Source organism: Brachyistius frenatus, unplaced genomic scaffold (genome assembly GCF_029030835.1).
Source record: "Brachyistius frenatus isolate BFR_SWC_R1_liver_20210118 unplaced genomic scaffold, ASM2903083v1 Contig_1, whole genome shotgun sequence".
Lineage (NCBI taxonomy): Eukaryota > Metazoa > Chordata > Actinopteri > Embiotocidae > Brachyistius > Brachyistius frenatus.
In genome coordinates, this window is record NW_027210600.1 from 9,603,400 (window position 1) to 9,628,537 (window position 25,138).

At 42.3% G+C, this 25,138-nt stretch overlaps 1 protein-coding gene and 1 long non-coding RNA gene across 3 annotated transcripts in view; both read left to right on the forward strand.

Moving 5' to 3' along the window:
* fam168a (family with sequence similarity 168 member A) overlaps positions 1 to 23,809 on the forward strand; it is a 29,490-nt gene extending 5,681 nt beyond the window's left edge. Inside the window, exons 2-8 of one of the 2 annotated variants that reach the window (XM_069689132.1) lie at positions 11,426 to 11,533; positions 12,275 to 12,366; positions 15,411 to 15,491; positions 19,438 to 19,583; positions 20,446 to 20,632; positions 20,953 to 21,079; positions 21,339 to 23,809. In XM_069689132.1, the coding sequence (XP_069545233.1) occupies positions 11,472 to 11,533; positions 12,275 to 12,366; positions 15,411 to 15,491; positions 19,438 to 19,583; positions 20,446 to 20,632; positions 20,953 to 21,065 (681 nt within the window). In that variant the 5' untranslated portion in view covers positions 11,426 to 11,471 and the 3' untranslated portion in view covers positions 21,066 to 21,079; positions 21,339 to 23,809. The remainder of the gene's footprint in view (positions 1 to 11,425; positions 11,534 to 12,274; positions 12,367 to 15,410; positions 15,492 to 19,437; positions 19,584 to 20,445; positions 20,633 to 20,952; positions 21,080 to 21,338) is intronic. The other variant, XM_069689138.1, reaches the window with a different exon arrangement.
* The window catches only part of LOC138615487 (uncharacterized), a 92,882-nt gene extending 69,032 nt beyond the window's left edge, over positions 1 to 23,850 (forward strand). The window contains exon 2 of the long non-coding RNA XR_011310536.1: positions 23,461 to 23,850. This is a non-coding gene — a long non-coding RNA (uncharacterized lncRNA). The remainder of the gene's footprint in view (positions 1 to 23,460) is intronic.
* The last annotated feature ends 1,288 nt before the right edge of the window (positions 23,851 to 25,138 follow it).

Consider the following 25,138-nt stretch of genomic DNA (forward strand, 5'->3'; position numbering starts at 1 on the left):
CACCTGGGACACTGCTTCAGTCTGACTTTTCACGGCAGACAGGAACAACACAGGGGCAAACAATAGAATTAATGATGGCTGATGATTATTATTATGATCATTTATTATTTTTTTATAAGTAGCTTTTGTTTAAGCGTCCTGGTATTGTTCACGCTGTCACATTGTCATGATTTACACTTGAATAGAACAGAGGCGTTGTTAATGTCACCTTACACACCTGTGCTTTTCCAAGTTGTTGAACCAAGGCAAAGATATCGTATTTTTGGATTATTTGCACTACTTTTTGGTCACCGTTCGACAGAAGGCATCTCAACTTCAACTGCAATCCACAGAATTGTGCAGCCGTCGCCCTGTGAAGGTGGTCAGCTTCTGGTGACGTAACACATCCACCGGATACGGAGCAACATGGGTATCGCTCCCGATTGGACCAACAAATATTGAAACAATTACGTCTTGGCTAGCTCGCTGGAGGCTTGGATTTCTTCATCAGCAGCACGTTTTGCGGAATAGCTCAATAGTTGTTTGCGGGGAAGTTGAGATGTGTCGCGTTGGATGCAACCATACAGTCCGTGCGCAGGACGGTTAGCCAAAGCAACGAGCAAGTGTTATCAATGAGCTATTGCACTTCATCGAGAGCCATACCAATACGTCTGCCAACCTCATACAGTAGAGCGGCCCGTATTAGGTTGCTGCAGATTTACTAATATCTGAATGTACGTCGGTCGATGATGAGAGGACCCTGCTGTACAAAAATGCCAACGAGGTTTGAGGTCATTTAGAAACGTCGTTTCCCATTACATCGATTTTTAAGTAAATTCTTACACTATAAAAAAAAATGTCCAACTCTGCGTGTATCTTGGTCACAAACACCCCCCCCCTCTCCCCCGGTCAAGATTACCTGTTTATCTTTTGTATTTTCCTTAAAATTGTTTAAAAGATTACTGTCAGCGAATGTACCGTTGGAAAAAGTCCAGTTTCGGGTATCATATAGTTTTGAGGAATGTAACGCTTAAAAGTTTCATGCCTCGATTTCATTCCCTTAAAGATGGGCTCTTAGATTGTCTGACATGCCACAAGAAGTGTTTGTAAAACGCAGTCCATACTACAGATATTGATCACAGCTCTGCATATAGTGTGCTGTGGGTTGTTCAAGGGACTTGTGACTCGAGACATTAATGAGACGTGTAGGCCGGGTCGGTGACCGGCACTGATTAACAACTCTTACGCATGCATGGCAGTTCAAAGAGACGGCAAAATATTACTCGTTGCTATTTTAACTGTAATACAACGGTCTGTTTTATTTCTCCTTTATTTGCGGAGTCCCACCTTCACTGCAGGCAATAATGCTTGTCTGCTGTTAATATTGCCTGGAGGCATTGATTGTTTACCTTGGGTTTAACTGCCAAGTCCTAGCTAATATAGCTGTGTGTGTGTGTGTGTGTGTGTGTGTGTGTGTGTGTGTGTGTGTGTGTGTGTGTGTGTGTGTGTGTGTGTGTGTGTGTGTGTGTGTGTGTGTGTGTGTGTGTGTGTGTGTGTGTGTGTGTGTGTGTGTGTGCGCGCGCGCGTGTTTTTTTTCTATCTCTCAGAATATCAATCCACCAGCACTTGTATTGTTGGAATGGGTTTTCACATTTCATATTACAATTTAGTCATTATAGGTGCAAAATTAATTCACATTGGGTAACGTTTTTTTTGCAAGTTTTCCAAAGCAGCGTTAGACATGGTTATTCAAATTCAGGATTATATGAACGTTTGGGCTTTCCCCTGCAGCCTGTTATTTCCTCTTCCATGATAACTGGATTGATGGTGTTTGTAGCTGAAATATGATCCATTGCTCTCAAGCAGTCAGCAATGTGCAGGACCCGCGAGCTTTATGCTCGCAGTTAAGGTTGGACTGTATTACGCCGTTAAGACCCATCATGAGAATTTACAAATCCTGAAGGCGTAATTGTCAGAACTTCGGCCAAAACATATGCTCCTTTTCCTATTAAACTGACACAGTGATGCTCTGGGATACATTGTGTTACGCAACGGGCATTAAAGGCGGCTGGCAGGACAGGCAGGTAGCCAAGTTGAGAAAGGTGGTGATTGCAGGTGGGAACTTCAAAAGAAAATCCAAAAACAAATCCTCTGCCACTTTTATGGGTTCAGATCCGATGATACCGCCAACAAGTACAAAGCTGTGTTCAGTATTTACCACAACAAAGTTTCTGCCAAAGTGGGGAACATGTACTCGCAACTGGTGCTTCAAGTACAGCACCATGCATCAGTGTCTTTACTGTTATTAGAAATATGGATGACACAGTTTTGAGTTATCAGGTTTTTTTTTTGTTTTTTTTAATGCAGATACAAAGCTATCACAGATCACCTTTTCATGAAAGGCAATCAGCTGCACTAAATTGAGGAAAAGAATAAGCCCATATTGTTGAGCTTTTTCCATTTCTGCAACCAGCTACGCATAACTGAATGTTAATCTCTAAAATATCCCATTGATAATCGTGTTTTCAGCAAAATGGGTAAAAGGGTTAACATTTCACATTACAAGCTGCTTTAAAATACAAACGCCATGCCCTTAAAAATGATTTGCTTTTTTTCTTTGTGATTAATCTGAGAGAGTTTAGCATTCCATCAATAGATATCTCTCGGCTGGCTTTCCTCTCTAATTGTCATCCATCCAACATTTTTGTTGTCTGCGGCGTAAAAGAGTGTTGCAGCATCACTGTGCGATTATCATGGCTGCAGACATTTAGGCTTATTTCCAGTATTGTTCAGCCCTCTTATCGATGCTGTAATTACCTAGTTGCTTTGAAAACTCATTAAAAGTCTGATTGCTCCCTTTTAAGATGCCACCCACTTAATTTCTTTTAACCTCAGTAGAGTTGATGCTTTAAACATTTTTCACCGTAATGTTTAATTTAACAATTGTGGTGAAATTATACGTCTTAATACAAAGCTATATCACAGCAAAATATTAACACATTAGAGAGTAAATTTGATTTTGTCACAGATGCTTTTGTGTGTTGGAAATTTTGGTAAAACAATCTCTAATATGAAACTGACAGATTGCTTTTTATATTGTCTGATATCCTCATTAGAGCCTTAAATAGGCTGAATATTTTGCTGCCTCAAAATGACAGAGGGCGTTTCTTAATTTAAGAAAACATCACTCTTTCTATAGTGTAGCTCATCTAAATGTGTGACAGTAACCAAGGACCACAGCAGAAGTGGAAATCTCCATAAATGGATCACGTTGAATCGTATTTATTTCACGGTAGGAGGCGCTTTGCGTGTGAAAATCATTTCCATTTTCAGCGGGATGGCACAATATTGTCGCATAATCCAGGAATGCAGACCCATGAGGCGTGTGACTGATGTGATGATTTTGGAAAGGAGAATAGAAGAGGAGGAAGCCGGCGCAGAAGAAAAAGGGGAGATGCTGTCCCAAAGTGTACAGTGCTGTCCTAGATCTAAAATAGCCCAGAGCTGTTTGGAGCTGGTAGCTGCAGGGCAGGTCTGATTGTGCGGGATTCCATCACACCGCCTTTCAATACTCTTAATACCATAGATCTGTTCTTGGACTTGATTATGGACATCAGTTTGTTTTGATAGCGGGCCCCATTAGTCTGACCATTAAGCCCGTGTTCTGTTGGAGATCACGCCGTAGCTAGAATGTCTGCGATACTAAAGACCCTGAAAACCTATTTTCCCGATCATGTTCGACCTTTGAGCAACGGAGTCCAACCGCAGACCGCATGTAAAAATGGACATATCCTCCAGCTCTGAAAAATGAGTGCCTTGAACTGTAATACCACCGGGTGCCGCTAGAGGTCGGCTCCAAAAGGCCTCCGGCTATGTTCAACGTCTCATCAAATTCTCAGTTTCCTGCATGTCATTCTCTAAATTCACTCTTCCAGATTAGTGTTCTGAAAATAATCCCGCCATGAATTATAAAATAAGCTTCAAAAAGTCTTGTTTTTTTTGGGGGGGGGGGGACGGGGGACGTGCCAGTTTGATTGACATTCCTGCGGTGCAGTCAGGTTACGGCTCCCGGTGGGCGGGACGTAGTATCGCCGGGTTTCCAACCAGATCAGTCGGCTCCGCCCTCATCTCGCCCAAATACGGCGCCGGCGTAATTCCGAATTCGCGGCTTCATGACGACCGTTCACAAACCAACGGGTGACGTCACTGCTGCTTGCCTCTTGGGTCCGACATGACCACAAGATTTTCGTGCAAATTTCCAACAGTTTGGGATATTTCACAGGAGAGATTTCTGTGTTTGTCTTTGTGCTCTTCTCGCAGGTCTAAAGTGGGCAGATCTCAGCACGGTAAAAGTGATGTCAAGCTTTAGTAATCCAGGCTTTAGTGGAATTGAATCAGAATGCGATGACCGTTGTAGGTTGTTGGAAAAAAAAAAAAAAAGGGCACATGCACAGTTTAAAAATGTTTTTACTTTACCTTTGATTGTTGCTTATTTAGCCATGAATATTTCATCTCGTCGAGAAACAGAGACACATTTAGTGCAGCTTTGTAGTTGGTGTGTTGTCAGCCAACAATCTGCTTTGCTTGAGTTATTTAAAAAGAATAATCCAGTGTCTAATCTTTGTTTTGTCTGACCAGCATATCTAAAAGACAAAGAATAGAATATTCACATTTGAGAAGCTGGAACAAGTGAACATCTAACATTGGTCATTTCACCTTTTCAGTACATTTTACAGATTTGACTGAAAACAGCAGTAAAGAAAAAAAAAAAAAAGCCCTTTAATTTAATGTCTAAAATGTATTCATTATCAAGGTTTATATTTTGAACAATAATTGCGCTTTTGAAAAATGCTGTTGACGCACCACATTACACTTAGCAAGACATTTGTCTTATGATTTGTCTTTTTGTTTCCTTCTCATATGACCCAAGTGAAATGCCTTCCTTCTGGAGGATTTAGAAAATAAAAATCTGTTCGGTTCTATTCTCTGCTGAGCCGAAGTGTGATAACGCCCACTGGTTTTGATGTGTTGCTTAAAGAGTAGATGCCTGGTGAGGTATTATGTGGGAGGATAGAGTCAGCGTGGGGGTTGTGTTGTATTGTACACGTTCCCCAGGAATGGTAGCTCTTTGTGTGTGTGTGTGTGTGTGTGTGTGTGTGTGTGTGTGTGTGTGTGTGTGTGTGTGTGTGTGTGTGTGTGTGTGTGTGTGTGTGTGTTGTTTATTCTTTCACAATCCTTCCCTCCTCCACCTCCTTCATTATTACCTCTTCTGGTTCCCCAAGGCTGCAGGAGTCTCCCTTTATGGAGTGGAACCAACATTATTGTTTTTATACACGCACATTTTTATATTGACATTCACAAATTAAATATGCGGCCATAAACTTTGAAGATGTGCAACAACACAAGGCTCGACTGTGACAGAAAATGCTGAAAGATGGACGCACACAAATGGCGGCTCTGTTAGGATGCAGGCTTGCGTGCAGTGTTTATGCACTAATGCTTTCAGGCGATGGCTTGTGAGTTCAGCCAAAATGAAGTCGCGCTAATAGAGTTTAAGCCTAACAAAGTCCTGGAAAATAACTCGTGTTAAGCCGGGGAGCAGGAAGGTCTCTTTAATAATGTCAGTCAATAGTGAATGAATCCTCTCCTTGTGTGTGAAACAGAGTGCGTTCTCGGTGTGCTTTCACGTCTGCACGACGGTTTGGTAAATCTATTGGTGATCATTTATTATATCTAGGGCTTGAGTGATTCATTGATTTTTTTATTTTTTTCATTTTTGAAGCAAACTTGCTGAACATTCAAGGTTTCTACCTATTCAGCCTTGAATTTACTGATTTCCTTTTCCTGAAGATATTTGTGTATTGAACTAGGGGTGCACAATATCTTGGGCATGTCATCAGTACTGGCTTTCAAATTAAATGTCAGTATTGGCCCGAAATGAGCTTTTCTGTTGATATGACACGCCGATTTAAAACAACAACAAACAAAAAAAACCCACTAATTATGGCGAAATGCTCAATATTTAAGGGAAATAGGTCAAGGTCGCCCTGGTTGTGGCTATTGTCTGGAGAGGATCATCTAAACCCGTTGAAGTCGGATGAAGCTTTTGTTTGAAAGAAAACATTACGTGATAATAGTTACGACGTATTTTACCTGAGCTTACGTGGGTTTCTTATATTTACCAGAAAATATGTACATTTTGAAAAGCACTGCATGTTTTGTCTGCATCTGCCAGTAGGCCTTCACAATAAGAGAAGGCACAGTAATATGTTAAGTCCACTACAGGATAGACTTAATGCTCTCTGCAACAAGGTGGAAAAACGGTGTTTATATATCGGAATCTGCATATCGGATGGCGGCAACAAAAAAAAAATCCAATATCTGTGTTGGACTGTCGGCAACCGAGCAAAAAAAATAGATATCAGAAGTTGTGGATTTGGTCTCTGGAAAAAAAAATGTATGTTTAGTTGCAGGAAAAAGAATCAATAACATTTTTTTTTTTTTAATTAATTAATGAAATAACGAGTAACAAAAATATGTCAGTTGCAGCCCTAACTAAATCCAAAGTCATTTTTAGCTAAAGTCTTTTTCTTTTCTTTCTAAATTGCATAACAGTTGAGATAAAAAAAAAAAAAAAAAGTGAACAAAGGCATGCTTCCCAACTAGTGAAGACATGTTGAATGAAACCTATACGGTATTTGGACCGTGTCCAAGCGAAAGCCACCTTCAGAAGGTACTAAACAGGTCGAACCTGAACGCTCATGTCATCCACCAGCACAGCTGCTCCTGGTTGCGTTGTGTTTTTCCTCTCCATCTGCTTCGCCCCTCCCAGCTGACTTCAGGTAAAGGCGGAGTAACGCCAGTTTTCAGTGCTAATCCAATTTGAATTGAAATCCAATTTTTTTTCTCTTTTTTTTTTTTTTTTTCATTATTGCAGAGTGACTTCCATTTCCATCTTAAAGCATTTTACAGAGTCAAACATGTGATAGCATGCGCACGCTTCGACTGTCACGGCCTCCGGAAGAGAGAGATTTCCGTCGGCCGATAAGTGAACGCGCTCGATGTCACGCGTGCGGTTTCGCCGTCGAGAGTCCTCTGTAAGCAGCGCGCCTTTGATTGACGGGACAGGTCGTACACTGCAGCAAGCCCTGCTGTCTTCGCAGTCAGATGTGTTTGTACCAAAACAGAGAGGAGCGCAAAGGCACATTTAATCGATGTTCATCAAAAAAAAAAAAAAAAGGGCCGGCAGACCGCAGCAGCGTGTCTGCGTAGCGCAACTACACCTCCTGATTTAGCCGATCAAAGGCGAGCCCTTTTTTTTTTTTTTTTTTTAAATGTACAAATCCAGATCCAAACGGCTGCTGTGACCAGTTAGTCCACCGTGGCTACTCGGACAATATTTCCACCGGGCGCACGCAGCGCCTTCACAGTAAAAGCCTTTTTGCTGTCTGCCAATCATGCTGCTTTAACTACGGGCCTTCAGTCAGGAAGATTTCATGCATTTTCACGCACGCGCAACACCCAGTGAGATCAGCTCTTTAAAAGCTTGTTTTGTACCTGACAGGGATTTTTTTTTTTTTAAATGATCCCAGCCCAGAATGAGAATTCATAAGACTCCTGATCACTGGGATAATTATTTGATAAGTGTTTTCTGACTTAAAACAATAAAACCATTACCATTTCTTGATGTTCAAAAATGTTTTAATGAGCCATGTAAAGATTATGACGCTGAGCTCCAGGAAGTTGTGATTTACATTTTTTTTTTTTTCATTATTTTAGATGTCTTTTGACAAAGGATTAAGTACTAATTAATTACTTGACTGAAAATTGAATTCACAATTACTATGATTATCAGTTAAACATCAAACAACATTTTTAGAAAGTTATCTTGGTTAACTACTCAACACACCCTCATTACAATTTGTCAGTGGTGAGGACGTGCGTCTGTTTGAGCATTTCACGAGACGTCTGAAGGGATTGAGAAATTTGGAATGTGAAAGCTCATTAATGTTTTCTTACTTTCATTTTATCCCAAAAAAAAAAAAAGACTTGAAATTCAAGGCAATTAACAATTCAATAATAATAATTTAAAAAATTGGTTAATCAGAAATGACAGCAGTATGTGCAGCAATACAACAGATATAGTGACACTCCCGTTGAAGTAAATACCGTGGTTGGATTTTCCGCTTGTCCGCCATACAGCGGGCAAGACCGATTCGGATTGGCCACATGCTCACTGCATAGTCCACATATAGTGGACGAGTGGATAATCCCAACTCAGCGCATCACCCAAAATGTCTGCTCGTTCCTTTTACAGAAAACAAAATGTAGCAAAACAAAGTCAGCTCAAAACCCCAAACCATCAGCTCCGAGTGTCTGGCAGCAGTCACTGTGTCTGTAAAGCAAGTGCTGGATGCGTTTTTGACATTTTCAGGCAAATCAAGTTATGGTGTCGTTTTTCCATGATGTACGCCTGAAACGCCATAAATGCTTCCAGAACGTGAAGTAGATGTGAAGACTCGTCTCTGCTCTTGTGTTCTAAAAATAAATGTACTATCTCTGTCTCTGTGTGGCAAACAATTCTCCGTAGACCGGTTCTTTGCTAAATGGATAGCAGTCTGACTAATAGAAGGTCTTCTGGCTTCTTTTTTTTTTTTTTTTTTCGGAGCTCGGGTCTCACCTCCTGAAACAAAGGGAGTTATGGCAGGACACTCGTACTCATCACAATGATCTGAGCTGCCTCTGTTCCTCACACACACACACACACACACACACACACACACACACACACACACACACACACACACACACACACACACACACACACACACACACACACACACTCTGTTTAGACACATTGTGGTGCCCCTCTTGTTCGCAGCCATTCACTTTTCGTCACCTTTTCCTGCACCCAGATGCACTGAAACACATGAACACACCCGTCTCTCGCTACTCTATTCATGCGCAGCTGTGTGTGTGTGTGTGTGTGTGTGTGTGTGTGTGTGTGTGTGTGTGTGTGTGTGTGTGTGTGTGTGTGGCAAAAGACCTTCGGGTTAGTTTAGCCACCTGCCCATGTGTTAATGGGATTTGTTTCCTCTCTCCACACAATTGCAATTTAGTTTGTGAAGAGCCAGATGAAGGTAATATTAGGATTATAGCTTACGTATTGTAACTTTAATTTGATTTTTTGTTGTTGTTGTTGTGGATTACATTTAAAAGGAGCCACAAAATAACACGAAGAAGAAGAAAAAGGACAGTTGGTTAATGGGTTCAGTCATTTTATGTGAAGAATAATTTATATATAGATATATATATATATATATATATATAATTTAGGATCAGTATTGGTCAAAACTGTAATCGATCCAATATTTCCTTGTTGGTTTGCCTCCAAGAACTCTGAAAATGAATCTCCATTTCACATCGGCATCATTTATATTTATGGGTTGTTTACAAATGTTTGGGAATCCAACGGCGCACAAAAGTGACACGGCGAACATTATAATGGCTTGCAGACTGAAAATGAGCTTCTCGCCACTGTGAGCATTGTTAGCGTCCTGAAGTTATCATCCAGCTCAAAGCACAGCTGTCTATATGTGCAGCCTCACACAGTGGTTGGCCTGGCCGTAGCCTCTTGTAGTCTTTTAGCTTTATAGATCAACTTTCAGAACCGGAGCTATGATGGAGGAAGATATATTTTCAAGGCATGTTTTTTTTTTTTTTTGTATATTTTTTTTAATATTTGGCAATTGCAGTAATACGAGTTCATCTTTAGTTTGGTTAACATCAAAGTTTGCACGTGGACATTCTGATTAACGAAGGTGGAGAGCGCTAATGTCAAAGTAAACAAAGCAGAGCAGTGTGGGGGAATGAAAGGTGGGAGGCTGAGCAGTGCTTCGAGGAAGGAATTTAAGATTGCAGTGGATTAATGAGGAATATTCTTTTAAAAGATGCTCAGCAATAGGTTGATCAACTCCCCCGAGACATCCTTTTGCTACGAGACATGAATTTGAGGAAGAAACCAGAGCTGATACACCACCACTACACACACACACACACACACACACACACACACACACACACACACACACACACACACACACACACACACACACACACGAAGGTTTCTGTTTATGTTGCAGTCAAGGGGACATGTTTGTTGTTCTTGTTCTTGTTGCTGTTTTACAAAATTCATGCAAAAAAAAACAAGTGAAAAGCAACTGCACCCACGTGTCTGTGCTCGCTTTCATTTGTCAGTGTCTTGAGGTGTTTTGACATCAGTGCTCCTGGACAGAGCTCTGAAACGCTTCCTTGGATAATTTGAAGTGTCACTTGGTGCCGTTTGGCATCACCACGGTACAGCGTACGCTCAGGCCTCATGACACCGAGGCTCTAACCACATAAAGGGTTTGCGTTTGTTAGTCGTCAGCTGGCCGTGAAGCGTAAACTCAGGTCGGATCGGCCTTCCGATTTTACGTCGGAAATTTGTCCCGTGTTTTGCGACCCAACTATATATTTATACGGGAAGCAGAATGGCACAAATCAATTCGGATGGTCCGAATATGGTGAATCGGCGCTGTGTTTCGAGGACTCGCCGCAGAATATGTGACACAGTCGCGACACGACGGAGCCGGACTCGAAACCGGACCGAGCCGGCCAGATCGCTGCCATCACACACACCAAGTCCCAATCTCTGAGACACTGGAGTGAAAAAAAATCAATACAAAGACACACATGAACTCAAATAACACACAGCTCACACGCACCTTTCCTCTCTTTGTTTATTCCTCAACCTTTCTGCTGCGTGTTTGTGCAACGCTCTCGTGGTTCTGTATACTGGATCATGCTTACTCATGGCTTGGTGCAAAAAAAAAAAAAAAAAAAAAGACAACGCAGCCGCTTCGTACTATATTTTGTTCTTCTGCTCTGTCACTTGCCCGCTCACTCAGTATGTTGTGCTTTTATTTTTATTTTTTTTTCATTGGCTGTATTGATGTTTGCTTTGCTGCTTGTATTGGTTGTTTTGCACCGCACGTCACATATGTATATACAAATTCATACTCATGCCTCACTGGACACACACACACACATTATCTAGGGTCTCTAAACGCAGGAATTATTAAAACACAGTTTGCTTTTTACACATAAAAAATTTTTTGATGGCGTCGTGACATTTACGTAATTTTTTTTCACCCATACACTGTGTATACAGCACACTTATTAAAGTCAATAAATACGCAGCTGAAGACACAGCTGTTCCCACAGACACCCATTCAGACACGCAATCTAAATCACTGTCTCCCCTGCTGCTATCACTAACCATTTGCTGTTACACTGGTGCTTGCTGTTTTTTTTTTGTTTTTTTATTATTATTATTTTGACTTTGGTTTTTTTTCCTTTTTCCTGTGTTCATTGTAATCATGACCTCTCGCTGTTTTAATTTCAGATTTGCATATCCACTTCCACTCCTTCCTCATTTGCATACAGCAAGAATGGCGAGCGGGCATCCCACAGACAAATTCAGTTTCATGTATCAACCAGACACGCACAAGAGGTACGGGGCACGCATGCACACACACTCACACAAACACATACGTTTCACAATGCCCGTGTTCCTCGATTGCGCAGGTAAGTTGCTCTCGAGGGCTTTTCGTCGACACCGTGGAGAGAGAGATGCCCCGTGGGGACACGTAGTATACACGGCCGTGTTTATTAGGCACCTTCACCCTGACCATTTCTAGCATCTGAATGTATTTAGCGGCCACTCCTCCGCTCAGCGCCGCGGTCGAAACCCCGGCTGGGAGAGCCTCCCCTGCCTTTGTTGGCGCAGTGGTGGAAAGTCAGGCAGATGTTCCAATTTGGCTTACTGTATTCAGGGCCACACAGGAAACCAGACTGTTATTTTTTTTTTTTTTTTGTCCTCAATGGATCCATGCGTTCTTGTGCATTTCTGTCAGTGCTTGTGCTTTTTGTTGTTGTCGTTGTCGTCGTCGTCGTCGTATTCCAACTGTCTTGTGTTTTTAAGTACATGCTTATGTTGAGCCTACTTGAGGGTGAAGATTCACAGGGCTTGATTTTTGTTGCATGCTGGCAAAATCCTTCAGCTGGATGTCGCCTTAAGAATCTGAGTTTGGGATTAATGTGTGTGATGAGTGTGTGCGGTGCTTTTGATAATCGTAACAATTTTCTTTCCAATTTACATGGCTTACATCTCTCTCCCCTCCATTTTTCTTCTGTCTTCTCATAACCCTCTCCCCTCTCTTCCACACTCTCTGTTTCTCTCTCTCTCTCTCAGTAAGAACAGGTTATCTTCAGCTATGAATCCAGTCTACAGCCCTGTTCAGCCTGGCACTCCCTACGGAAACCCCAAGAACATGGCCTTCGCAGGTAAGACCGTTTAGCATCCTCCACACTACTGGAAACGTACTTTTTAAGGATGGAGGGGTCACCTGAGGATTTTAAAGACAATGACGAAATGGGAAAGACAAAAATTCTCCTTAAAAGCCATTCGATGCGCTCAAAAGTTTGATTTGACTAAAAGTTGTTAAGAAAATGTAGTTATTATAGTGAAGTCAGTGAGAAATGGGTAGAATAGGTATTCAATACATAATATGGGGCAATTTTGGAAGGTGGAAATTATAGGCACTGTTATATCCAGAAATTTAGGCCCTTTCTATTATTTTTCCTAGTCAGTAGGGTCCGTTTCAGAGAAGGAATGTGATCGGAGGTAATCAGAACAAAGCACTTGGATACAACACTCGTCTCGAGCAAGGTTGCTGCAGTACGGGAGAAAGTTTATAGAAAAGGGTAAAAACTAAATTGGAATTGTTCAACAAAAACATTCCTACCTCAGAACTGTGACTGTATGGAATATAGTCGTGCCCAGGTTGTGTAGGCAGGATGTAGAGGATAGGATTATAAAGTGTTGACTGTGGTTAAAGACCGCTTTTCTTGACCCTGGAGAGAATATCAATCTTTCTCGGCAGAAGCGAGAGAGCAGAGTTGATGCCCTGTGGTGGAGTGCGGCTGGAGTGGTATTTATGTATGTGAAGATTCTTATACGCCGACATCAACGAATCTCAATTTGTTAACAACCCCACAAGAGGTTAAAATACTTCCTCAGCACTCAGTTAGAACTGAAGAAGCCTTTCGGATCAGGGATGAGACGTTTTTGAGAACCTCCTGTTCTCCAGCGAGTCCAGTTCCGTTCACTAAAAAAAAAGGCCGGCGTATATGGTTTGTCCAAACTGCGCGTCGGACCGCATCGGACTTCATGGCGTCCCCTCTCGGCATCTTCTCCGCCTTCAACTACATACACATTTGATTTCCAATGAAGCTGGATAGCACGTTTTAGGAACAAATTTTGAGAGAGCATAACTCTCCACGGGTTGTCTTTAGATAAACGCCGAACCGGAGTGTACGTCCATCACCTGTAGCTCTCATTGTTTTCAAGGCTACTTGGCCTTTAACTTTATGGTGCAGTAGCTCAAGGACGGATTGCTGGGATGGTACAGGAGCTTGTACAAAGAACTGACCAAGTGTCTAGTGGGAATCTGGTCTTTACTTATAGATATGCTGCCTACACGCTGCCATGTAAATCCGTCTTCAGCTGTAAGTAGCATCGCATTTTCCAATGCTTAAGGTTGCTACGTAACCTTTTTTATGCTGTTATGGACAGCAGCCAAGCAGATAAGTGAATACGACAGAACTGTACCCAACGACACACCGTTGGCAGGGATCATCGCACACGGTCAACTGCCACCCTGAGTTCATACGTTTAACGCCGCTAACGACTCGCCAACTTTACAACACGCAAGGTCAAGTCCAGAGAGGTTCATTGTTAACGGGGTCCATTTATGAAATACCTTTTAGAAAGAATAGTGCCTGATATTAACTGTAATAATAGCGTAACTGAAACAATGTGGCCTCCCTTTAAGTCCCTTTTCGTTAAATAAGAAATCTGTTTTGTTGTTTTAGCTGGGATTCAATTAATGCAGTGTATAAAGTGTAGTAGTCAATATTTCCCCTTCAGCGCTTCAGTATCTCTTCTAAAGACCCTCCAGATTGTTATAGTTAAATGCGTTTTATTGGGATGGTCCAACATCTGGTGTGTTGTTCTGCCATCCAATGCAAAGCTCTGCACCAGTGCTTAATATAAACTCAGACTAAGCAGACATTTTGTTTAAAAATCCTTTGACCTATGAAGTGCTGCAGCTGTTGGGTGGAGATAGCGCTGCATGATACTTAAAACTGCTCTCGTGAAATACCACCAATTTTCTGTTATTTTCTCTAAACCAGCCAGCCTCCCCTTCAAAGACTCCACTGTTCCATTCTCAAGTCTAAAATGGTTTTCATGGATGCAGCTGATAATTATTTTCATGACTGAACAATCTAGATTTTGAATGCATTAATAATTTACCCGTTTAGTGTCAAATTCTTTCCAGTTGCCTAGAACCGAAGGACACGTCTTCACGTTGCCGTATTTGTCTCGCCAGCAATCCAAATGACCAAAAACCAGAAATCCTTTGAAAAGCCTGTATAAGTAGCTGCTTGGATTTTTGATTTGAAAATAACTAACATTAACGTTCATTAATTATTCAAATTGATATTTTCTGTTGCGCAGCTTATCAATAAATCAAATAGCTCCGGCGCTAATTATACGCTTAATAGCGTTGTAATAAATTGAAAGCACGGATTTCTCTGGACTTTGCTTCGTTGAAAAGATCAATCTTAGATTCAACCGTAAGTTGCAGATGTTTGGCGGACCCGTTACATCTGACTGCAGCTCCAACCTGCAGCGGCGAAAGCTGGATATAGCAAAAGCTCAAGGCTACAGAACAGAACACATCATCTGTGAGACTGTCTGCCAACAATAGCAAACAGTGAGAACAGAGCAGCACTTTGCTCCCTTCCTCTCTTCCTCCATCTTTGCCTCGCTCTGTCGAACCTGCACCTTTTTTTTTTTTTTTTTTTTTATATCAGCGAAAGCTTTTTCTCGGGTCAAATCGGCTTTCTGCGCTCGGTGCGTAATTAATGACGCACGCGAGTGTGCGCGCGTGCGCCCCCGGCGCACGTTTTCTGCGCGCATTGCTAATGTTTCTGAATTTGTCTCCTCCCACACCATATTGGCAGGTGTGTCTCGTCTGCCAAATTGCTGTATGCAAGACGCATTCAGCCGACTGGGTTATTGGTGCAGACATTTTTTTTTAATGAGCGCCATCTGTGCACATCCTGCTTCAAACCAAATACTGCTGCCCTACCTGTGTGTGTGTGTGTGTGTGTGTGTGTGTGTGTGTGTGTGTGTGTGTGTGTGCGTGTGTGTGTGTGTGTGTTGGGGGGGAAGGGTGTCTCGGTCGTGCGTGTCTGTCGACCTCCCGGCTCGTTAAACTGCGGCTTCTAATATTTTCTGTCACTTCTGTGTCGTCTTGCAGGCTATCCAGGAGGGTATCCTGCCACGGCTCCGACCTATACGCCCAACCTCTATCAAACAGGCAGTCCTGGGTATCCACCAGGTAATCTCTAGCACGCACGCACAGACCTTTCGAGGACCTTGTTTATATTTCAGTAGGTCGCTCGCACGACTTTTCTGTGTTAATTAGCGGGATCCTGTGTCATTTTCCAAGGAAACAAGATAATCACACTAGAAAGGAGTTAGAGCTCTGCACGAAGAATGTCCCCGTACACCCTGGTATATGCAGGTGAATTTCAGACAAATTATTCGGACTGTCCTAATTGTTAAACTACAACGATATGTTGTATTCTGCCGGTCCTGTGTCGAGTCGATACAGTACATCGGTACAAAATTATAGCAGGTTGAACATAAACATCAATGTTCAAACCTGCCTCGAGAGTCGTGAAGATATGAAATCAAAATAAAGATCGGTAAATACATAAATCCCCAAACAAACATAATGTACACAAAGCAGACAAGTTCAGTAAAAAAAAACAAAAAAAACCCAGTATTTACATATACACTGTAAAACATGCACCATATAGTGTGCAGAGGATATATATATATATATATATAGAACTACAAATAAAATGGTTCAGCCACACGGTGTTCGTTTTTAAGCACGTAACATTTTATCAGATGGATTGTTTTGATGTCAAAATCGTGACAGAAAACACGAGAAAGACGTAGAGTGCAGGCGCTGCAACCGGCCGACACAAACACGCTGCCGTCTTACCTGAAAACGCGCCAATGAGGAAGTTCTCAACGTTTTTCTAAACTCCGAGGAAAAAGGTTCAAAGATTTGAGTTTCAGAATCTGGGATGCTGTTGATGACCGTTCTTCGTTTGGTAGTTGCAAATGCTGCCATTGTGCTAAAATGATCATTCAAAATAGCAAGCCGAGCGTTTTTGAAATGACTATCTGTAACCCAAACAACCGCAAACAGCCAATAACTGTGCCTCCAATTTATCTAGAATAATTTTCAGAGACAGAGTGTTTATCTTTCTGATGAGTAATCGTTCGGTTCTCAGTGTGTGTTGGTGTGCGATGGAAGTTAGTCCGTGTTTAGGTCTAGGCTGGTCTAACACTTAACGTGTTGAATAAATTAACACACTGATGAAATTTTTAATTTCATGTCAGGAGGATCCCTCAGTGCTGCTGCTCGCTCTGCGTCGCTGCACAGTGATGCATCACGCTTGTGTGCGTTATGCATACTTAACCTAAAGCAAATGTTGTTCTCCGTGCATATTTAATGTTGGTCTGAGTCACGCGTGTTTACAGATTTGTCTTGACTCAAACTGAGCCCGTTAAAAGCGCTCAAACCTTCAGAAGTTTTGTTTCGAGCTCCAAGCAGACTGGGCTAATTGAAGGCGATGTGGAATAAGCAGTGATCTGTGCTTAAAGGGCATTATCGGTGAAGGGACGGGAAGCTGGCCAGTAGCAGCTGCCAGCGGCTGTATGGCCACAGATACACACTCTGCTGGGGTTCAGAGTCTGGTCCCCACAGCAGATGAAAGTACAGTTGTCTCGGTGCTTTCCGGTTATGGTGTGTCTGTGCATACGTGGACAGTTCAGGTGGGGGTAAATACCGTCGCGTGTGCGTTTACTGCACATGATCACTGTTATTTAAGGACGTTCTGAAACATTAGAACAAACCCTCGATGACTCTCAACCGGTCTTTGACAGTAATTTGACCCGTTTCTTTTCTATAAATAAGCTCGGAGCAGGTTTGAAATTTTATGTTATTGCATTATTTGAATGCATAAAAGGACTAATTACTATCGAGTAAATTGGAAATATCAAATGTTTAATCTTGTGCTCAATAAAATAATAATAATACTGTGATACAATTAACATCGAAATGGATGCCAAGGGGCCTTTCTCAATAATGAACAATTTAAATAACAGGCAAACATATTCAGGTACACAAAAGACAAACCAATAAACATCAAATAAACCATCATCATCATCATCATCAAATCAATGCAGCTGATATGAGCACAGGGAGAAGAAAAAAAAAGAAGAGGAAAGTAAATCAGTAATATTAAGTGTTACCGTCAACAAAATGCTTTTATTTAATTGTCTTTTGAGACATGCAGATTTAATGACTTTAAAGACAGAAGAGGGGCTTATTACATCAGTAAAAAGGAGAATATAAAGTCCTTTTAAATATGGTGAATTCCTTTGTATTTGTATTTTCAAAATGTCTTGAGGGGGGAGGGGGGGGAATAAAAAAGAGGAAAGAGGAGGAAATAGCTTGCCTTAATTGTTTTGCATTGTATTGAATTTTGAGTAGGCTACCGAGGCAGGAGGGGGTTGTACATTTCATCTGTGCTGCTTTTGAAGCCGCCGCCTCCTCTCGTCCCCTCCCCGAGTTTCTTTTTTTTTTTTTTATATCTTTTGGAAGTCTTAACAAAATATCAGGTGTGCTGTGGCGAAGCTCGCCCAGCTTTGTTCCAGCTGAAACCTGAACCTCATTGTTGTTTGACTGCACATTTCTGTCCACGCACTCTGCGGCGCTCAACGTATGCTGAAATGAAACGGTTTGGATCCCGTCGCCCAGACATGAATGAATCGCCAGACAAAGCCAGCCACGGTCTGATTAGAAACGTGTCTTGGTCATTATTTCTCAAGACCATTGAATAGACAAACTGTTTTCTATCAGCGAGGCTTTTTGTGCCGTTGTTGCACACCATTGTCCTTTAATGCCCCAGCATTCATGTCTGAGCGGAGAATAAGTGTGAGAGTATGCGCGCGCGCGCGCACGCACGCACGCACAGCCACACGGGGACTTCTACACACGGAGCAGCTCCAGCATCTCTTTGTTCCCTCGTCCTTGTGTGAGAACGGCGCTTTCATAAGCTCCACGGCAGCAACTAGCTAGTAGCATGTTTGACCTTCAGGCTCCTCCAGGTGGCTGTTCAGAGGTACTACACTCCCCCCCCCCCTCCCCCTCCCTCCTGTCCCCCCCCCCCCACCCCCGAGAACAGAACGCACATAAATGCAGTGGTCTGAGCCAGATGCCTACACCTCGTGCTTTCCAGCTAGTGACGTAGTTAAAGCTGGATATATGAGGAATGGTATGTTTTAAGTGCTGCTTTCCTGAAAGTAACCCGTGCAAGCCTGAATGTGCTTCATACGCAGCACACGGGGCCACACAGTTACTGCATCTTTTTTAGCACACAGTGCAAAGGCGCTGTCTTCAAAGCAAGAATGAGGGATTTTAAGAGACAAAAAGCCTTGGCTATATTGTGTTAAATCCCAAAAGACGTCAGCAGTCCCCATCTGGTGGATTTGAAAGGAAATGCCAATAATAATAATTTTTTTAAAAAACACCTGCTACGACTGTTTACTTTACTTGTTTGCTTGTTAGTGAGCCCAACTCTTAATGATGTTTGTGGTTTTTGTCATACAAGTGTCCCATTTTTTTTTTTGCCACAACTCGGTATTAGTGGCTCTCGTGCTTTTTAATTGTCAGATAATAGCATGATGGATCGTCGCATCTTAAAGCAGCAAGAGTAGGTCATTTTTATTCACGGTAGATGACAGATCCAGTTGTGCGCGAGCGGAGTCGCCTGTTGCGACGAAGCCACAGATAAGATTCACCTGACTCTGCAGTTCCCCTCCGAGTGTTTCAGTATCTTAAAGCTCATTGTTTTGGTTTTACAGTCTGCAGTTAAAGTGTTTTAGTTCACTCTCATCGCTTCTATCAGCATTGTTTGCCATGAAAAAAAAAAAAGTCTTATATTTTGCCTAAAATTCAAAAGAAATTGGTCACATTGTTTTGTGTGCGTCCACCAAGAAGGTAATAATATCAGTGTTACGTTTACTGCTCGTTGCCCTGCCGTCATTTGGACCCGAACGAATGTTACCGCAGGTTTAAGAAAGCATCTCCTCAGTGGGTTCATAAAATGAATTTCTCTCTTGCAGCGTTGTTGTTGTTGTTGTTTTTTTTTTAATCCTCTCCTCCATCTCCCCTCGTCTCCCCCTCGTCTGATTGTTTTCAGGATATACTGCTGCAGGAACCCCATACAAAGTCCCCCCCACCCAGTCAAACGGAGCACCCCCCCCCTACACCCCGACCCCGACCCCGTACCCGACAGCCATGTACCCCATCCGCAGTGCCTACCCTCAGCAGAACCTCTACGCACAGGTAAGAAGATCACAAGTGACGGCATCCCCCTCGGAGAGACCAAACGGTCCGTCCTCGGTTCCATAGTTTGAACATGGAGCAGTGTTCTGACTTTTAGCTCGGGGGGGAGGGTGGGGATTAAACCTCCATTTATTTTGCTTTGTGTCAGATAGTTTCTCTTCTGCAGAATTTGTCTTTTAAAATGATATTTAATTTCTCTTGGCTGCAGGCGACTCCGCTTTGATAGAGAAATAGTCACAATGTTTAGCCTCAGGATGGGAGGAATGAAAAGATAGTTATATCCTCTGAACTCATTACATTTAGAAATGATGCACAGTGTTGTGTGAAGTACAAACACTGTTGGGTAATGTTTGTTCATGTGATTTATACCAAAGTTTGTTAATAGTTGTGTGAGCTAGGAGCCTAAAAAAAACTAAATCAAAAGCTAAAGGTAGTTTTCAACACATTGTAGTGTGTGTGTGTGTGTGTGTGTGTGTGTGTGTGTTTGTTTTCCACAGATAAACTAGTAAGATCTAGTAATTTAGACTGCCATCAGATTTAAAAACTACTATTTTAGTTTGAGGTGAACACGATGAGGCAACAAGGCTGTCACTTTGTTCTTCTGTAACCCTGAGAAGTGTAGCAGAAAGAAGAGCGATTGAAAATGCCAGAAAGATTGCCGAAGCACTGTACGCTCCGGTTTTTTTTTTTTTTTTTCCGCCTTTTGTTCCTTTTAGTAGAAATGACCATGAAAAGTTCCTCCTTCTCAGACTTGGAACTAAAGTACACATTTAGATGGTGTAATAAGCTTCATAAATCATATGCACAGACCGGCCCGCACCGCCAGCCTCGCTCAGCCGTTTCCTGTGTTGTGTGCCGACAGGGAGCGTACTATACCCAGCCAGTGTATGCGGCTCAGCCACATGTGATCCATCACACCACCGTGGTGCAGCCTAACAGCATCCCCTCCACAGCCCTCTACCCTGCCCCGGTCCCCGTACCTACTCCTCGCAACAACGGCATGGCTGCCATGGGGATGGTGGCTGGGACAACCATGGCCATGAGCGCAGGTAGGACCACAACCGAGGACTCCCCAATATTCGTTTTCAGAGATGGCATGTCGGATGAAGGCACGGACATATTGATTGCCTGAGATAGTTCCTCACTATGATAGTCAAGTAAATATTTTTTTTTTTTTGGGGGGGGGGGGGGGGTTTGGACTGTTGGTGGGACAAAACCATGAATTTCCATCTGTCACCATGAGGTCCTGTAACTTTGTGATGGGCAGTTTTAGCTACTTATAGACTCGCTGTACCAAAGAGGGCAATCGTAAGTTCCCTACATGGATATCGATCAATTTCCCACCCACGGTGTTGTCGGCTCTGTGCAGGGACTCTGCTGACAACGCCCCAGCACGCCCAGATTGGAGCACACCCAGTTACTGTGCCAACCTACAGGCCCCAAGGGACGCCTGGGTACAGCTACGTACCGCCTCACTGGTAGAGCCCAACCATCATGTGAGTGTCCGCTTCCTGCCGTTTGCCTCTTCCACCCCAATTTTTCTCTCCTCCGTCTAACCTCTCCCCCTCCCCTCCCGCCGTCCTCTTCTTCTTCTTCTTCTTCTTCTCCATTTCATTCCTCGTTTTGTTCCTCTGTTGTCTCTCCGGACTTGAACAAACTGTGCTGACTCACATTTCTTATCCCGCCTCTCCTCCGAGGTCTGAGGCAGCCTTAAATCAATCACCAGTGTGTGCCTCTGCTCTTCTTTCCCACCAGATCTGGAGTCCACCATCGTATGCAACTGCTCAAATCTTACACGAGCTCCCATCGGTAACCATGGGAACTCGGCACCTGTCTGCAAGAACAAAACTAAAGTGCAACAGCCACTTTACTATTATTGTTATTGTTATTATGCGACATTCTCTAACGTTTTTACAAAAGCTGCTTTTTTTTTTTTTTTTTTTTTTTTTTTCCTCTGTTCATTTGCCAACCAGTCATTACCTTATTTGGTATGGGTACTTTATTTTATTTCCTCATTTTCTTTTGCTGTGTCTGTCATTGGAACTCCAGAAGGACTCTTGACCAATCACGGGTGTCGGTCACTCCTGTTTCTGTGTTGTGCTGGTGTGTGCGGTCCTGCCTGCTGCTGCTCAGTTGGCTGGAAAATATTGGGCACTTATTCTTCATTATCATCTCCATCAGTCACTACAAAGACTTATTGACTTATGCTGCCAAATTTTCTAACGACTAGATATCAGCACAGGGTTTTAACATAATTTAGGATCTTTGTTTCTTGGGTTGTTACTTTTTTTTTTTGGTAAACATTCTTTCTATTTACCAAACTCAACTAAATTACTTAACCGTTTCCTCGAGACCGTTTTCCCGCCTTGGTTCTTTCCCTCCTCTTCATCCTCTTTTATCCGACTTGTTTCACTTTTCAGTTTGATCTCGGTCGTCTTCCAGCGCGTAGCTGTCTGTCCGGCAGTAGTCAGTCCGTCATCCCTGTTGTCACGTCTCCATGTGAGTGCCGCGAGCACTTACCGACTATCACCCGTTGTGCTGCGTGTCCCACTTTGTCCGCATTAGCATTGTACACACTAAGAAAAATCAAATAATATCACCTACTTCATGCTACATACTATGCAGGTTAGTATGTTGTGACACTATCGAAATCTTAACCTAGCTAGAGAACATTTTGGGGTTATTTGGGTCATGTCAGCTTTTTTTTTTTTTTTTTAATCTTTTTTTTTTATGTGGTTAGCATCAAAACATTTAGAAACTGTAAAAGTATTTATACTAATCGTGTCAACAGCATGGGTGGTCGTGCACACTTTCTCTCTCTCACACACACACACACACACACACAAAAGCACGCGCACACAGGGGCTCCTGTGGTGGGTTGCAAAAACACACGATCGCTTAGTGGCACTTACTGTACAGAACCTCCAGTTATGTTGTTAACGGATCAATATTCACACAAGCGCATCCACCCCAACAAGCAAACACACACACACACACACACACACACACAACATGGATTTCGGGGCGGGAGGGGAGGGCGGGGGAGGGGGAGGGGGCGTGGGGAGGGGTGTGCATGGCGGACACAGCCAGCAGAGAAGGAGTTTAAAGGGATTGCGTTGGCACTAAGGTGAGGAGAGCAAGGGAGGGACGTGGAGAGCAGACGGCTCGGACGGAGGAGGAGATGACGTGCTCACAGTCTGGTCATTTCATTTCAAGGTGCAAGACATTTCAGTTTGTGACATCTCACCTGCAAGGGACTGCACAAACAGACAGCTTTTTTTTTTCTTTTCTTTTTTTTTGCACTGTATGTATTGTGCATCGATTTTTCTCACTGTGATTAAATCATCTCCTCCTCCTTCCTTTCCCAGGCGAGGACTAATAATCAAACACCATACGAACGGGAAACCCAGACCATTGAGTGTTCAGTTAATACTGGAGCTGTCGAAGGAAGGTGCTGCTGGATAGATAGGAGTCTCCATTTCCCAGCACGTCGCAGCCTTCTGATTGGACACCGTTTGTTCCCGACACCTTGGCCCGTGTCACAGTACCGGCTCGTGGTTTTTAGAAGCAGGGTCAGAATTTAAATGCCGTCTGTACAGAGGAAACCAGACCGCAATCAAACAGGCGCTCGTTTCGATGCTCACAGCAGGAAATGCGTTTGCATTTTTTTGCATGATGCATCTTCACGCAACGATATTTACATTCACAGCGCGACGATCCGTAGTAATCAAACTCGGTCCGAGTCACCGTTTAATGGTCCTCGGCTGTAAGAAACAGAAGGTGTGAGGTGTTAGTGGGATTTAATATTTAGGTGAGGCCTGTGGCATGTTTCAGGATTTACACACACACACACACAAAAAAAAAAAAAAAAAAAAAGAGAGTCTCGAATCACAGCTTCATGATCTGTAGAGTACAGATTGGTGTAACAAAAAGCATTTACTGCGCGGGTATGTGGATGAAGTGGTTTGATATTGCAATAAAATAAGAGGGAATGCCTCCAATTTACAGTAATTATTTTATCAGCGTTTTGGATTGATTTAAAAAAAAAAAATGCTTCTTGTTGTAATCTCTAAATATGGATTCAAGGCTCTGTAAGCAGCCTCCATTCAATAATTATTACAGTTACTGCTAAGAAAAGTAGAACATATCAAAATTTTGGGTATTGAATAACATTGCGAGGGAATATTGCACAACATAAGACAAAAAAAAAAAAGAATGAAACTTGACTATACTACTATAATTTAATGCTAAGTAACAGGTACCTAGGCTTTGTAGTGCAAGATGGAGGAAAGACGCAATTTATATCATAATTAAAAATAAAACAATAAGGTCGAGTGTTTGAGGTATTCTTAGTCCAGATGTTTGTACACTTGTAGGTTAATTCTCAAAATATTGCATAAAGCCGCTGTCGGATGAAAACCACCTATATTTGAGCCCTGTTTTTAAAATGACTCTTGTATTTTAGGATGTGGATGTTATTGGCATGAGAGTCAAAAAAAAAAAAAAAAAAATTCCCACCATGTAAGGATCTTGTATATTTGAATTTAAGCAAGTAAAACTGAAAAGAAAAATAAGACAAACTGGGTTTTCTTGCGACAGCAGTAATGTTGCTCTACATTAGGATTTATTTAACCAACCACTACTTTTGTCAGTATTTCTCAATGATTTTTTATTTTTTATTTTATTTTTTTTTACTTGTTGTTTTTTTTTCTTCTTCTTGTTTTTTTTTCCCCCTCTGGTCAATTCAGCATAATGGGTATGCATAATATTCAGGTGTATTTCACTATAGCATTGGATTTCTAAGTTTTAAAAAAAACAAAAAACATGCAGTATATTTATACAGCAAGTGGTACAGTAATGTATTTCTAGCTAAGCATGGTTGCATCAGTGTGGCAGCTACTGTTTGTGCTTTTAATATATATATATATTTTTGGGGGTTTCACCTCTTCTTCGCATCTCTGTCCTCCACATATCTGTCACTGAGGGGGGAGAAGTTAACACACGGTCTGTAAATACATCAAGTTTGGGACTTGTGGAATTATTTGTCACCAAATTCCCACGTTTTTGTGATTGTTGCCTGAATTTACAGACGTTGAGAGGAAGTAGAGGACGAGCGACAGGACTGAAATGGACGCCACCCTTTTCTGTCCATTTTATTCCTGTGGGTGCAAAGATGTATCGAGTGATGTCTTGAGAACCCTCCGCCTCCGTGCCCTTTGTTCTGTGCCATATTTCACCTATTGTTGTTCGGTAAATATTAGTTCCTTCTCCTAAGTAACTGGTGAATTCTGAGTCCTTGTTCTGTCTAGCTTCCTGTGAATCTGTGTTTTCCTATTGCTGTCCTGTTTCTCACGTTGTTAATGCATATTGCCTGTCTGACTTTTATCTTACTGTATCCTCTGTGTTTTAACCCGTTTTCACTTTGTGCCACAGAGCCCCTCAGAGGACATTTTGCATCCCTCCATACTATCACATTCAAGGGATGCAAAAACGAATGCCATGTGCGGTTTCCTCCCTTCTCCACTCTTAGCACTTATTTGAACTCTGTCCTCACA